The sequence below is a fragment of the Cetorhinus maximus genome, chromosome 26, assembly GCF_964194155.1.
Source record: "Cetorhinus maximus chromosome 26, sCetMax3.hap1.1, whole genome shotgun sequence".
NCBI classification, from domain to species: Eukaryota; Metazoa; Chordata; class Chondrichthyes; order Lamniformes; family Cetorhinidae; genus Cetorhinus; species Cetorhinus maximus.
This window is the reverse complement of record NC_135904.1, coordinates 5162887-5179749: the sequence shown is the minus strand read 5'-3', so window position 1 is coordinate 5179749 and position 16863 is coordinate 5162887. Positions and strand designations below refer to the sequence as shown.

The following is a 16863-nucleotide window of genomic DNA, read 5'->3' as shown; positions in this document are numbered from 1 at the left end:
AGGAACAGGAGTTGGTCCTTCAATTAGATCAGGTTGATTTATATCCTAACTACATCTACCCACCCTGGGTTTGTAGCTCTTGATACTTTTCCCTAACAAAATTTTAACCACTCCATTATCCTTACATTATGACTTTCCACCAGCAGCCAAACTATACAGGAAATGGAAACACAAATTCTAGAATTCTCTTCCCCTGAAGGTAGTGGAGGTTGGGTCTTTAAATTTATTCAAGGCTGAGCTAGATAGATTTTTGTTAGACAAGGGAATCAAGGGTTATGGGGGGGGGGCAAACAGGAAAGTGGAGCTGAGACCACAACCAGATCGACCATGAGTGATAGAGCAGGCTCAAAGGGTTGAATGGCCTACTCCTGCTCCTATGTGCATGCAATTGCCACTAAGATTTCGAATTAAGGCACATTATTAGCGTAAAGGTAAAGCTGCTCTGCATCTGGCTGGTCTATACTTCACATAGGAGGGATTGTGTCCAGAAGTGTTCCTCTCCCAGACATCTTGTACTTTGAATGCAAGAGATCACCTCCAAATGCAGTCAAATTAAAGTACTTTGCATGACTCATGCACAAACTTAGCTTTACAAAATTCTCTGCTTCCCTGATCATACCCAGCCCTCCCACCCTGAATGTCTAAACTTAACTGTCCTGTGTTAAAAATGTCAAGTGCCACTTTAAACTGACAGTATTACTGCAGTACTAACATGCAAATACTATGGCTAAGCTTGTTCAAAGTCCTGAGATTCAGACGTTTCCCACAGCACTCAATATCGTCAGTTTACAATACTTCACAGAAAACATTCAGAATGACAAGGCAAGCCATAAGAGCGTGAACTTTTCAAAAACAAAAGGAAATGACGGGAACAAACAAATCCATCCCTTTCTAAAAAGGGAAATTCAGAGAGAATTAATTTGGAGACCTCCTAGAGCTACTCAGTGACACAAACTGGCACATCCACTCTTATTGAGTCAGAACACACTTCCAGGAAATTTGACAGTTTCCCAAAAGCTTTGCCTCATTGTGACAAACTGAATAGTCAACACAAGGTAAGTGGAACACCATTAATATCTACAGCAATAATTCCTTCCAGGATAAAATTGCTTTGCAGTTATCAGATACAGCAGGAACATAAGGCCACTTTACATTCAAATTTTTTAAAAAGGGTTTAGGTACAAAAAATAGTCCCAAGATCAACAGCATTACAGAACATTCCCCATTGAATTCTAATGCATAATAGCATTGGAGATTGGTTCTTTTTTTCTTAACATCAGTAAATCTTCCATGTGTCTCTGCACAATAATTCCTCCAGTGTACTTTCCTTCCCCTTATGGTAAATCACAGCTCATGAACAATATTTGGGACCTTTCAGAAAACATTCTTTGAACATTCTTTTAGAGCATCAGGTATTGAAGTATTAAACCAGCACTAATTATACAGCCATTTTGACATGGAATTCACAGCTCATAAAAGGCGGCCATTCGGTCCAACTGGTCTGTGCTGGTGTTTATGCTCCACACATTTGTTGTTGTTTAAGTCACATACCTGACCCCACGGCAACCCTACTGCTAATTAAAAATCTCAAATGAATTGAGGCAGCATGAGAAAACATACGTGGTAAAACATTCTTGCCTGCCTGTTTGTTTGCTTTTAAGAAAAAAAAAAGAACAATTTAAAACATTGGAAGAAGTTAGACCCATTTAATGATACCCTTCGCTGGCAAGCAATGCAAGCCTACTCCAATAGCTTCTTCACTATTTACGGCGAAAAGGTCCAGAGTTTGAGAGGTACTTACCAGTAAGACACTGACAAGATAACTTAGGACATCATCTATCCTCGTATATCGGGTTTGCCACACATCCCACAACTTTCCTTTCAACTGGGATACGAAATGCCCCAGGGAGACGACAAGATCACTGGACCAAAGCTGACTGGAGAGCTTCTGTACAGTCTTGAAGACTTGCTGCTTCCTCATCTGCACAGCATTTGATATTTCATTCAGGTTAGCAACAATATCACTGAAGACACAGCCAAAGCTCTTTTGAAGGCCAGGAACTGCAGGCTGCAAAACAAAGTTATGTAGTGCCATTTTGTTTCGTAACAAGACAAATATTACTTCATCCGAAATCTCTACCCAATTTACTGCTGGTTTTATCAAAACAAGGCTGTTTTCTCTTCCTCACTTATCTCAAGCAGGGATGGGCAACACGTTCTGGCCCTAACAGCGACGCTCACATTCTGTGAAAGAATGCATCTCCCGACTCTTGCTCAGATAGCTTCATGTGCATCTCCTGGTTACAAACTCAAGTGAGATGCCAGTCATGGTAGGATTTTGGGTTGGGACCATGACGTAGAGGTTAAATGAGGGTCGTGATCCTGCACTGTGTGAAAACAGTCACCTGGCAATGATTTTCCACAAATTGGCCAATTAGTGGCCAGAGAAAACCAATAGAAGCCACCCAGCTCCAAAGGCGAGGAGTCGAAGAACTGAGAGTGTGCCTCCATTTTTGGGGCATCCTCCCTGAAACTTCTAAAGTGTTTAAATCCGCAGAATGGCATCAGCGGTTGGGCCACTATTGTGAAAGGGAAGGGCAGCCTGTGGCCTTGGCTCTGGCAGGCAGGCAGGGAGGGCCTCACTGAGTGCCTGGAGTGCTGTCACAACAACCCACCCCCCGCCACCCTCCCCCCAGGTCAGCCACTGGGAGGCCATCTCCAGACAGATGGCCTAGTCCAAGGCCATGGGGGTGGCGTGGGTATTGTAGGCAGACTGAAAATTTCCCACTGGCCTCTGTAAATGGCCAATTAACTCACCTTAATTGCTGCCCGCTGCCAGGTAGCACTTCAGACCCCAATACGGTTTCTGGGATTGGGCCAACACATTGGCATGAGATTTCACATCTGGCCACCAGCCATCATAACTGCCCACATGCAGGGGCAAAATTCTGCACTAAGTGTTTGCAAGCAAGATAACTCCGACATCTCAGTTGAGCTCTCTTTGACAATCCATCATACATGCAGAACTTAACAAGATTCTGCTTCATACCCAAGTCCAGTCTATTGAGGGCAGTTATGGTTTCCCTTCTCTTATTTGTCTCATCCAGAACCAGGAATGAAACCTGCTTTATATGGGCTTTGTACCACTCTAAGCTGCGCATTTCCCCATTGGGCTATCAATGCAAACAGACAAACTTTGATTCAGCTTAAAAGGCAGATACTAGCATATCAACATTAAGTACAGTATTCTGTGTGCCATTGATCACAAACTGATCAACATTTTACCAGCACAAAACACTTAATACTTTGTAATCGCCCAGGAAACTGCTTTATTTGACTGAGTTCCAAATTCCTTGAAACAACTTTCTTTGTTGCTATGACTTTGTGCAAATATGTATCAACTTCTGTGGGGCATGGAAGAAGCAAATTGGCTTCAGGTCCAGGAATGGTGGGGCAAAGAGCATTAGGCACTTGGAGAACTCTTGGCCAAGAGTGAGGAAAAATAAACCAAAAACTTCCATGTAAAAAGGAGTCAAGAAAGAAGAAGGAAAACATTTTTGTGTGGTGCAATCACTCAGATCCTTCTCATGGGTTGGCTTACAGTTCTTTCCCTTGTTGTAAAATCAAAGCGATTATCAAATAAAGACAAAATGTTTGGATATAAAAATCGCTGACAAAAAGAAATAAGCCAGCTGTTCTGTCAGTACATGGGGCAAGGCATTGTACTTTGGGTCCACTGAACGTGTTCCATCTTTGTTTTCTAACTTTGAAGTACTGATGGAAACACACTGTCAGTGAGACAGATTCTTCTTTGTATGGACAATAAGTTGCAACCAAGCAGTGTTCAAATACAAATAATTTTCTTGCAAGAGACACTTATTTGGTGGCCTGCAAGGTCTGTTTTGAAGTCACCTTTTGTCATTCAAGGGCCAATTTTGCTAAAACACACTTCTGACAGGAAGTCCAAGTTGATCCTCAGAAAATCACAGGCACCTCTCCAGCCACCACCCCACCCCCCACCCCCCCCCCACCCCAACAAATTCCAATGCGTTAATTTTAATTCAAAGAGCTTTGGGGAGCAATCCCACAATTTTAGAAGGACAAGGCCCCCGTGTTGGGATTTGTAAATTTAGCCCTCTACTTAGTTTTACAGTCAAAGTTACCTCTGCAATTCCACACTTCTTTTGCTCTCCTTCCGTATTAGTGTGCAAGCTTAATGTCCGACTGTCAGTTGGATCTTGCTTCTTTCGATTGCTGCCGGCAACATCCAGGTTTACCTTGGCAGAAGTTCCCGGAAGTGGGGGCGGGGGGCGGTGGGGGGGGGGGGGTGGGGGGAGAGAAAAAAAACAGTTTCTGCTCAATTCACATTCCAAGGCAGAAATTCTTTTCTTCCATTTAAACATTAGAAAGTCTGAAACTGTGGCCATCAGCCCCCATCCACAAACTCTGTTCCCTAACCTGTGGAGCCCATAGCTAGGAAAGAGTTCAGAGCAAGGGGTAAAAAAAAAACAATGGCTTCAACCTTCCCAATATTTAATCGGAAGAAATTGTCAGTCATCCAGACAGCAACATTTCCTTCAAAACAAGTTTACACAGTGGTTGCTTTTGCAAGGGCTTACAATTTTGTCCAATGAGCAATCCGCACCATGTAAGATGCACATACTACATTCAAATGCATGATCCCTTACCACATCCATCACTGCCCTGTCACAATCTTGATATCTCATCATCAGATTGCTGCTTTGCTCAGTACACAGTTGCTCGTCTTGGAGTCACGGGTGGGGGGGGGAGGAATAGGAGACTGTAGAGATATAGGGTGGCAGGAGGAGGAGCAGCTCCATAACCCTAATAAATGAGGATGCACAACACTTGTGTTACCCATCTGAAAATCAATGCAACATTTTAACCCAAATTTCTCTTTGCCCTTTCTTCATTTTTCCCTGGGTTCCTTTCCCAAATTGTTTTGGGCACAGATAGGTCTTCTGTTGGAGTGGGTAACATCCCTTCCTCCGAGCCAGATGCTATGGGTTCAAGTCCCACTCCAGGATTTAATGGCCATGCAAGGTGCGATCATAATGCAGCCAAAACTGGTTGATTATTAACCTGTAAAATCCTTCCAAGAAGCCTATGGCAGGTGGGAAAAGCAGGAGTGTCTCCTGGTCAGCCATGCTTGATGCAGAACGGCACCCCACAAGCCACAGCCACTGGCAACAGGCTGACAACTTATTCCAGGAAAAGCTACCTATGAGAACAGACATAAGCACGTGCTTTGTCTGCCTCATGTATCACTTGACACAGGAAAGGCTCCAAGTTGGGCACAACTCAGATCCTTCCCATTCAGGCAATTACAATACACCAAAAGCATTTCAAATTATTGAGCCCGTGTTTTGACTCCAGAGTATCCTTATCACAGACTCCATCAGTCTCCTGTCTGAAGCCAGTGGAACCACCTGTTGTCTTATGGGTGGGAACAGGGTTTTGGGTGCCAGGAAGCCGCTGCCAGGAATAAAAGAAGTGTTGTATGATGTGTTGTATGCCCTTGTAATGTAAAGGTGCTCAGTGTAAGGGTTAACGTGGGACTGGAGAATAGCATTGCCCATGGTATGATGTATAGAGTCACATGGTAATAGACTGAGAGCAGAGTTGAGAGAATATCTCTGAAGCAGCCTACCTGCATGGCAATAGTGTCATACATGACAGTAACCTGTGATCTGTAAATAGTTAAAGATTAACAATATAGGGTTCATGTTTAAATATACAAGTCTCAAGATCTCATCACTGAGTCATCCAAAGAACCCGCATTATAACAGGAAGGATTCCTGGTGCTCAGACAAGTGCTTAGGAGGGGGTTGGGAGGGCATGGTTAAGGGGATGGGGGAAGTGCAGGGTTTTCTTGTGGGACACAAAGGACCTCTGCTTCTCCTGACCCATAAGGTAACAACAAAAATATGATATTTAATATTCCAGGCCTCCTCTGATGCTGGTTGGCCTGGCTTGGAAGCTTCCACAGCTTCCCATGTCCAGACCTTGGGCTAAAATTGCAATCAAGCCTTGGTGTCAGGGCAGCCTGATCAGCAAGTTTAAAATGAAAGTCCTTGCTGCCTTCCACCAGGCCCTTGCCTGCCGAAAATAGCAGATTAAAATTACACACCACAGGAAGGAGCAGGCATGGAGGTGGAAGAGCTTGGGAGGGTAGGGGTAGGGAAAAGATGCTCTGGCCATTTTAAAATTGCCCACCTAACTGGTTTCTGCCAAATAGGCAGGATTAAAATTGGCCCTGTCATTGGATAAATTCACTAGTACAGGTTAGGCAAGTTCAACATTGAAGGCAGAGAAAGTTCAGAGAAGTTCAACAGTTTACTCTAGAAAATAAGATAAAAGGAAATTGCCTCTGACTGAGCTATCAACGTACCAGACAAGACTTTTTTAAAATCAGCGGCACAAAGCTTTTATTGAAATACATCTTGAAAATCGTGCCTATAAAATATATTTGTCTTAGACAGATGTACACCCAGTGCTCAGAGATCCAAACTCTGTATCAGATGTTGAGGAAAACACATTTTGGGAATGCCATTTTGTTCCCATCAAGTACTCCAACCCACAACAGCACTGAAGTTTTAAGCTCCAAGCTCCAACCCCATGTTAATCCTTTTAGGTTAAAACACGACCCTTTAGGGAGACCAAAGTAGTTTTACCAAATATTGGAAAACTGTTCACTAGTGTGGTGAAGTCATCACCAGGGCCTCAAGTATTCTTATGTCCCATCACTGTCCACAACCTGTGTCAAAAAGAGAGATGACCAAAACACCACTTAAGTGTACAGGTGCTATTAATATAATGGGATGTAGTTTACCCTGACAATCCACAAGGCTGTACTTAAAACTGAAGTAGAACAGGTATTTAGTACAATTCACACTTATTTCATGGCTTCCCACAGCAGGCAATGACGTTGAAGGTCAAATGGTGTTGTACAACTTCTAATCACAAGGGTTTTAAGCACCTCTCCATTGGTAGTTATGCCTTCAGTTGCCTAGGCCCTGAACTCTGGAGTTTCCTCTCGAAATCTCTCCACCTCTCTCTCCTCCAAGGTGCTCCTTAAAACCCATCTCTTTGACCAAACTTCCGGCTACCTGACCCAATATCTCCTTATGTGGCTTGGTGTTAATTTTTGTTTGATAGTCCTCCTGTGAAATGCCTTAGGATATTTTACTATGTTAAAGTGCTGTTACGACCCACCCCCATGTGAGGTTCCCTGGTAAGAGTACGTTTATTAACTGCTAAAGGCAAGAAAGGATAAAACGTATGCATATATAGTCATACAGGTTAAAATAAAGAATTTAGGTAATTTGAGATTCCAGTAGAATTGACTCTGGTAGAGAGGGAGAGATCGGGATGCCTGCAAAATGGTGATTGCAGGAGTAGTGTGTGTGGCTGTTACTTTGGAGTTAAACTTTCAGCAAATGCTCTCTGTCAGAACACCCACCAACAGGCAGACCATGAGGCAGCTTTTCAGCTCACTTTTAACCCCTTCTTTCTATATTCCAAGTGGGAAGCAAATTCACAAATCCGTCTGGGCATTGCTCACAGGATTTCATGATGAGATGATTCTCATCTCCCATTATGTCCCATTGTCTCTACCAGAGGAAGCAATTAGTTTCTCAATGTCTTTAGAAGTACTTTGTCTGGCAACAGGGTGGGGTTCCATTACCTCATGGGGAGTCTAGCCCATAGCTTGTGTGCATTTTTAAAATTCAGGTCTTATTTTTAAAAGCCCAATATTTCCCGACGCAATTTGGAAGTTTTTCCTTCTTTATCATGACACTATACAAGTGCAGGTTGTTATTGGTTGAGATCATCACCATTTAAGTTATCCTTGTACTAGGAAAGTTATTTAGTCATTTTCAGAGAGGTTAAAATCATAAAGGTGAAACTCTCAGGAAACAATTGAAACTATTCTTCTCCCCACCAAGTTTTAGAAAATGGACCTTGAGCCAACTGACTGCAATGAGAGACATTCAGTACAAGGAAACAGAACAAGATTTGCGCTGAGGCTGTGGGCCACTGGAGGGATGGTTTGCAGTGTTATGCCAGAATGTTGTGAAGCCTAAATGAATGGCCAAGGTCCATGATACAGGACATAAGAAATGCCGAGGGGGTAGAAATTGCAAATTAGACAGTTCCAGATTTGCAAAATGAAAGACGAGTTCCATTTTTGAACTCTTCACAGGAGTTAGGTGTGTGAAGTAGAAGCTTGAAAGGAAACAAATTAATTCAACTCCCACATCAGGCGGTCTTTAAATTTTTGTTCACCTTGTTTCACAGCAAAAAAGGACTTTACGGTTTTCAAAATCCATGCAGAAGTGAATTTTCAATTCAGTTAGAATTATAGTATGTACATCTTAGATAGCATAATGCTTTAGCATTGACTTTAGTATTAATTGCATTTAAATAATAGCTGGAGCTACATGCAGTAGATGAATTGCAAAAATATTCAAAGTTTCCTTATAAGAACTAAGAGCTGGAGTAGTCAATTCAGCCCCTCGAGCCTGCCCCGCCATTCATTAGGATCATAGCTGATCTCATTTCAGCCTCAACTCCAATTTCCTGCCCTCTCCCCATACAGATTTGTATTTCCTCCTTAAATTTATTCAACATCCTGGCATCCACTGCACTGAGGTAGTGAGTTCCACATATTCACGACCCTTTGAGAAAAGTAATTCCTCCTCATCTCTGATTTAAATCTACCACCCTTTAGCCTAAAACTATGGCCTTTCGTTCTAAAATGCCCCACAAGGGGAAACATCCGCTCCACGTCTACTTGTCTATCCCCTTTAGCATCTTATATACCTCAATCAGATCTCCTCTCATCCTTCTAAACTCTAACAAGTATAGGCCTAAACTGCTCAATCTCTCCTTATAAGACAAGCCCCACATCTCTGGAATCAATCTAGTGAACCTCCTCTGAACTGCCTCCAGTGCAACTACATCCTTCCTCAAGTAAGGGGACCAAAACTGTGCACAGTACTCCAGGTGCGGTCTCACCAATGCCTTGTACAGTTGCAACAACACTTCCCTATTTTCATAAAAACAAAAAACTACTGCGGATGCTGGAAATCCAAAACAAAAACAGAATTACCTGGAAAAACTCAACAGGTCTGGCAGCATCGGCGGAGAAGCTGCCAGACCTGCTGAGTTTTTCCAGGTAATTCTGTTTTTGTTCCCTATTTTTATACTCTATTCCTTTAGCAATAAATGCCAAAATTCCACTTGCCTCCCTTATTACCTAATGTACCTGCATACTAGCTTTCAGCAATTCATGCATGAGGACACCCAAATCACTCCGCATTGAAGCATTCTGATGTTTCTCTCCATTTAAACAATAAGTTGCCTTTTTATTCTTCCAACCAAAATGGAAAACCTCACACTTATCCACGTTAAACTCCATCTGCCAAATTTTGGCCCATTCACCTAACCTGTTCATATCCATTTGTAAATTTCTTATTTCTTCCTTGCAATTTGCTTTCCCACCTATTTTGGTGACATCTGCAAATTTAGCTATAGTACCTTCTACCCCTAAATCCAAGTATTTAATATAGATTGTAAATAGTTGGGGCCCAAGGACCGAACCCTGTGGCACCCCACTAGTTACAGCTTGCCATCCAGAAAAAGATCCATTTATCCCGACTCTCTGCTTTCTGTTGGTTAGCCAATCCTCTATCCAAGCTAATATATTACCCCTAACTCTGTGTGATCTTATCTTTTGTGCAGCACCTTATCAAAGGCCTTCTGGAAGTCCAGATATACTACATCTACAGGATCCCCATTATCCACTTTACTTGTCACATCTTTAAAGAACTCCAGCAAATTAGTAAAACACGATTTACTCTTCATTAAACCATGCTGACTCCGATTAGCTTATGGTCTTCAGAACTTCAATATTAGGTCCACAACTTCATGTTATAGGCCCAAATTGATTATAAAGATACTGCACATTTCATCAAAGGTTTGCCACGATTGTATATGGCTTTGGTGAGATCACATTTGGAGTACTGTGACTAGTTTTGGTTTCCTTATCTAGGGAAGGAGAAACTCACCTTGAAGGTTAAATAGACTGGCCCTGGGGTGAGAGGGCTGTCCTCCAATGAGAGGTCAAGTAGAATGTATCTTTCCAGAGCTCAGAAGAATGACAGGTGATATTATTAAAACATACAGGGTTCAGAGGGGGCTTGACAGGATAGGTGCTGGGGAGTTGTTTCTCCTGGAGAGACTAGGACTAGGGGAATAGTCTCACAAAAAAAGGGGGCAATTATTTACTGAGATAGGAGGTATTTCCTCACTCAAAGGGTTGTGAATCTTTGGAATTCTCTACCTCCAAGGGCTGGGGATGCTCAGTCATTGAGCATATGCAAGATTCAAACAGAGAATCCAAAAATCTATCTAGGGGAAGACAAGTGTTATCAGGATTGTATCTAATTGAATTGCAGAGCAGATACAGGTGGATAATTACTACAAATGTGAAGTTTATAAGAGAGTGTTATGTTTTGGAACAGTCTTTTTAATTTAGGGTAAAATATAGGAATGAATGGGGGTCATGTGACCTGCTCCAAACCTGGCCTGACAATAAGCTTGGGTGGCATGGTTATTAAAGGTTAAAAGAGGGGATTCCAGGTTGTTTTACTGGGAAAAAGATGTGCAAAATGTTCACAACTGTGGGCAAGGGCATCGGTGTTGATTGTGTGTAGACTGTTTGTCTCCAAGTCTCAGAGGGAGTTGTTAGGAATGTCAGGTTTAATTAACAATTATACTTTAGACTGTCTATTCAGCTCCAAGACAGAATAAAGTGGGGTTTAGATGATAATTAATCAGCATTTGTACAAGGCCCATATGATTCACATGGAGATGGGCTTCGACAGAGGCACAGGCTATAGAAATCCACTACAGTATCACTTACAGGGTTTCCTTAAGATATCCCTGATCCATACAGACAGGTCACTCTACAAGAATGAGCACACCAAGAGAATGCGCACGAGAGAAAGGAAAGATGGAGGCAGCCAGTCTCTATTGTTCACCACACAGAATGGGACTTTGCGCTTGGATTGAAGAGACCAATTTCGAGAGGATCTAAACAGGGTCGGGAGATCTGCCTATCTTTGGCTAGAGCAAGGCATCTCCAGGGTAACCTTCATTGTGAAAAATCAGTTCGGGAATTAAAAGTTACCCGGGTGGTGGTAAAAGGCAGCAAGTCCTCAGGAGCCGAGAATGGCTTTAGACTGGTTCCTGGAAAGTGGAGTGTCCACTTAAGGGACAGACTAAATTATAACTATTGAGGGAAATTTTTGGTTGTTTAAAGAGTTAAATGGGGGATCTTAATCAGAACATGGAGTGAGCAACAGTAATGTTGCTTTTAGTTTGTTTAGTTCAGCAATAGTTTTAAAACTGGAAGCCTTGGCATTCAATCTCCACCCCTCCATCATTTTCACATGGTCCATCTCTGACACTTCTCTTCCCTTCCTTGACCTCTCTGTCTCAATTTCTGATGATAGACTGTCCACCAATATCCATTACAAGTCTACCGACTCCCACAGCTACCTCGACTACAGCTCCTCACACCCCGCTTCCTGTAAGGACTCCATCCCATTCTCTCAGTTCCTTCGCCTCTGTCGCATCTGTTCTGATGACGCTACCTTCAAAAACAGCTCCTCTGACATGTCCTCCTTCTTCCTTAACCAAGGTTTTCCACCCACGGTCGTTGACAGGGCCCTCAACCGTGTCCGGCCCATATCCCGCACATCCGCCCTCAAGCCTTCTCCTCCCTCCCAGAAACATGATAGGGTCCCCCTTGTCCTCACTTATCACCCCACCAGCCTCCGGATTCAAAGGATCACCCTCCGCCATTTCCGCCAACTCCAGCATGATGCGACCACCAAACACATCTTCCCTTCACCACCCCAGGCGGTATTCCGTAGGGATCGTTCCCTCCGGGACACCCTCCTCCATCACCCCCTACTCCTCAACCCCCACCTATGGCACCTCCCAATGCCCACGCAGAAGATGCAACACCTGCCCCTTCACTTCCTCTCTCCTCATCATCCAAGGGCCCAAACACTCCTTTCAAGTGAAGCAGCATTTCACTTGCATTTCCCCTAACTTAGTCTACTGCATTTGTTGCTCCCAATGCGGTCTCCTCTACATTGGAGAGACCAAACGCAAACTGGGCGACCGCTTTGCAGAACACCTGCGGTCTGTCCACAAGAAAGACCCAAACCTCCCTGTCGCTTGCCATTTTAACACTCCACCCTGCTCTCTTGCCCACATGTCTGTCCTTGGCTTGCTGCAATGTTCCAGTGAAGCCCAACGCAAACTGGAGGAACAACACCTCATCTTCCGACTAGGCACTTTACAGCCTTCCGGGCTGAATATTGAATTCAACAACTTTAGATCTTAAATTCCCTCCCCCCATCCCCACCCCGTTTTTTCCCCCTCCCTTTTGTTTTTTTCAATAATTTATATAGATTTTTCTTTTCCCACCTATTTCCATTATTTTTAAATCTACAACTAATACCTTGTCAGTCTTTCCACCCCACCCCCACTAGAGCTGTACCTTGAGTGTCCTGCCATCCATTCTTAATTAGCACTTTTCTTAGATAATATCACCACCTTCAACACCTCTTTGATCCTTTTGTCTGTGACATCTTTTGATTATCTGCTCCTATCACTGCTTGCTTGTCCCTACAACCACCCCACCCTCAACTTCTCTCCCCCCGCCCCCCACCTTAAACCAGCTTATATTTCACCCCTCTCCTAACTACACTCCGTTCTGTTGAAGGGTCACGTGGACTCGAAACGTCGACTCTTTTCTTCTCCGCCGATGCTGCCAGACCTGCTAAGTTTTTCCAGGTAATTATTTTTTTGTTTTGGATTTCCAGCATCTGCAGTAGTTTTTTGTTTTTAGCCTTGGCATGTGATCCTTTCAATCAACCACTGGAGGTTCAAATATCTTTTTAAAAAGTTCAGTCCCTACAATGATTGTTACAACATGGCCTACTCCAGCCCCTATATCCTATGTTTTCCTATCAAGAGTTCCATACCCTAGACTTGGATTGAAAAAAAAAAGGATCGATTCTTCTGTAAACTTGTGCACAGGTTTTAGGATTTTATCATGAATACACTGTATGGAATTCAGTATTTGCTTTGACCATCATCTATATTTATTATCAACAGACAACACTTCCAAAAATAAAGCAATACAAGGTGCACTTACTGCAAAGCAAACAGCTGGTACCAAAGCAATTATTTCTTGCTTTTGCTTTTTTGCATTCTGAACGAACATCACAACCAGTTTGTAGGCATGGTTATACAGTTTAGAGGCCAGAAGATACACCTGTGTGTAGTTTCTATGTGGCAGTTTGCTCGTTTCCTCGCTGGGTCGATCCTCCTCTGCAGTTTCTAAGAAAAAAAGTAAGTGAATATTCTTAACAAGAGCTACAGGTTTGGATTCAATATCATGTTACTACAAATAGTGGACAGTGGCCAGAATGCAGTTTTTCCTCAATTTTGTAGCTCTCGAAACAAGACGTTTATGGTGCAAATGGGAAAAGGCATTTCTAGTCCAAATCTCCTCTTCCTCAAAGCCAACAGCTCCCAAGATGGAGGCCTTATCTTACACTTAAAGATTTAGCACAGAGATCACTCATGTCAGATACTCTGTACAGTCCTGTTGTGAAATGTTCAGGAGCACAATGCACCTACAGGTCAGAGGCTAGGAATTGTGCAACGAGTAACTCACCTGACTCCCTAAAGCCTGTCCACCATCTACAAAGCACAAGTCAGGAGTGTGATGGAATACTCCCCACTTGCCTGGATGAGTGCAGCTCCTACAACACTCAAGAATTTGGACACCATCCAGGACAAAGCAGCCCACTTGATTGGCACCACATCCACAAACATTCACTTCCTCCATCACCGACGCACAGTAACAGCAGTGTGTGTCATCTACAAAATGCACTGCAGGAATTCACCAATGCTCCTTAGATAGCACCTTCCAAACCCACGACCACTACCACCTACAAGGACAAGGGCAGCAGATAGATGGGAACACCACCATCTGGAAGTTCCCCTCCAAGTCACTCATCATCCTGACTTGGAAATACATTGCTGTTCCTTCACTGTCGCTGGGTCAAAATCCTGGAACTCCCTTCCTAACAGCACTGTGGGTGTACCTACACCACATGGACTGCAGTGGTTCAAAAAGGCAGCTCACCACCACCTTCAAGGGCAACTAGGGATGGGCAATAAATGCTGGCCCAGCCAGTGAAGTCCACATCCTTTGAAGGAATTTTGTTTTTTGTTATTCAATGTTTTTTATTTATTCTTTCATGAGATGTGAACATCACTGGCAAGGTCAGCATTTATTACCCATCCCCAATTGCCCTTGCATTGAGTGGCCTGCTAGACCATTTCAGGGAGCACTTAAGAGTCAACCATATTGCTCTGGATCTGGGGTCACATGTAAGCCAGACTAGGTAAGGATGGCAGATTTCCTTCCCTAAAAGACTTTAGTGAAGCAGATGGATTTTTACAACACTTGACAGTTGTTTCATGGTCCCTATTATTGAGGCTAGCTTTCAGTTCCAGATTTTTAATTTAATTTAAATTCCACCAGCTGCTGTGGTGGGATTTGAACCCATGTGCCCAGAGCATTAGTTCAGCCAGTATTAGACTGATTTTGAGACAATCTATTTAGTGTTCAGTTGGCACAGATTCAATGACCCAAATGGCCTCGTGTGCTATACTATTTCATAGGAAGCTGGTAGTTATGGCACTTTTACAACAGTACCAATTACCAACCTTTACAAATCAAAAAAAGTGCTCCAGAGGTCAAAAAGGTGTCCTCGTTTAAATAGGTCCCTTTATTCAGTGTCTCCACCACTTCAGGAAATAGAAGACAACAAATTATCACATCCTAGCAGAGCTTTATGGGAATAAAGCCAAGAAATTACTCTTGCTCATTCCCAATGGTCTGCCAGCCCTAATGTTGGCTTCATTCATGAAGGGTTTTGGTGATGGTGGATGGAGGAGGTGGATAAAGACAGGACAAATAAAAGGTAATTTTAAGCAAAGGTTTTATCAGTGAGATCTCAGCCAAGATGCATTAGTTTTAATACATATTATAGACAATCTATGGGCAAAAGTTCAATGTTTGCGTTTTGCATCAGGTAGCGAGACAGTTCCTCCTTTGTGATTAAAAGCACATGATTAAACAATGGACTTAAATGGATGAGAAGGATGATCAGCACTGATGAAGTAATTGAGGAATTTTAAGACATCAGCAATTTGCTATATAGCAAAAAGAACATTTATTCTATTTCCTCAGGTATATTCTAACGATACCACAGGAATTTCTGTACAGTGAGAAAGCTGGAGTCAGACAACCAGTCCAAAAGATCTGCTTGAGGGTTTTTACAAGCATGGTAAAAGGCCCTAAGTATGTATTCTTGCATCCGAGACACACTAGCTGGTGGAGAAAAATGGTGACATCACGTGGGTCCGCATGCGTTACCATGACGATCAGTATCTACAGTGGTTTGGCAACAGGCACCAAAGAAAACAACCACCCGCAACGACACTTGATAAACCACTTCATTTACAGCACTTGTGGCAGAACCTGCCTCTCAAGGATTGGTCTCATCAGCCATCAACAAAAGTGCATCATATGAAGCTACCCCATTGTCAATGGATTTGATTTGCTGCATGTCCATCATGTTATGCAGATGAAGGATGCAACAATGATTGGGAGATATATCCTCATGGGCAGGATACTGAGGTCGGCAAGGCGGGGGGAGAGAAGAGATCTGCTCGCCGACACGTAAAATGACGTGGGGATGACATTGGGCTGAACTCCTGACGTCGCCTCGCGTCATTTCAATTTTCGGGTCGGCGGGGGTGCAGCCAAATCAGCTGTGCGCCCGCCGACCTGTCAACGGCCAATTGAGGCCATTTAAAAACTAATTGAACTAGTTAGTGGACCTGCCCGTCCAACCTTAAGGTTAGCGGGCAGGCCGGGAGCCCTGGCAGGCTTCAGAAAAAGCATGAAACCTCATCCATGGGTGGGATGAGGTTTCATGAAGGTTTTTAAAAACTTAATAAGCGTCTGAATATAAGTGATGGGCATGTCCCAACTCATGTGACAGTGTCACACGAGGGGACATGTCAGGGAAGTTTTATTTTTGTGCACTGACCATTTTTGAATTTGGCACTGATCTCCCTGAGGCAGCACTTAGCCTCAGGGAGATGAATGCGCTCCATCACGCACACTCCCGGCTTAGGGAATTCCCCCCGCCCACACAGGGAGTGCTTAGCGCTTCCTGGCGGATGTCACGCTGGGCGGGCCTTAATTGGCCCACCCACGTAAAATGGTGTCACACCCCCGATGGGGGGCGCTAATTGGAGGCACGCCTGATCTTGAACTACGCCCCCCCCAAACAGGGGGAGAATTCTTCCCTATAAATTACACTATAGCTCCATCAGCCAGATATTCATCTGCAATTCCATAACAGAAGATTGGAGGTTATGTTGTATGTATCCATAAACAATTGGACACTTCAGTGCTGACATATTAAAAAGGCACAAGGAGAGATAGTCCTACTTATTTGCCAAACACCAAATACTCTCTCATCTGAAAAGATATTAAGTCAGTCTGAATGTCTACACAAACTGGGTTAAAAAAATACATATTTATTTAAAGAACAAGACTGCATTTTTAAAAACATACTTTGGAACAGTATAGTTAATTTGGATTCCAATCGGATGGGAATAAAATGCAGCTCAACCAGGACTTGTTTAGAGGAGAAATTTGATGCTTCT

General features: G+C 43.3%; 1 protein-coding gene across 2 annotated transcripts in view; it reads right to left on the bottom strand.

The window, feature by feature from the left end:
- The window catches only part of LOC144668236 (perilipin-2-like), a 46909-nt gene that overhangs the window by 18584 nt on the left and 11462 nt on the right, over positions 1-16863 (bottom strand). The window contains exons 6-8 of one of the 2 annotated variants that reach the window (XM_078530012.1): positions 13262-13446; positions 4164-4292; positions 1802-2068 (exon numbers count right to left, since the gene is read on the bottom strand). In XM_078530012.1, the coding sequence (XP_078386138.1) occupies positions 1802-2068; positions 4164-4292; positions 13262-13446 (581 nt within the window). The remainder of the gene's footprint in view (positions 1-1801; positions 2069-4163; positions 4293-13261; positions 13447-16863) is intronic. The other variant, XM_078530013.1, reaches the window with a different exon arrangement.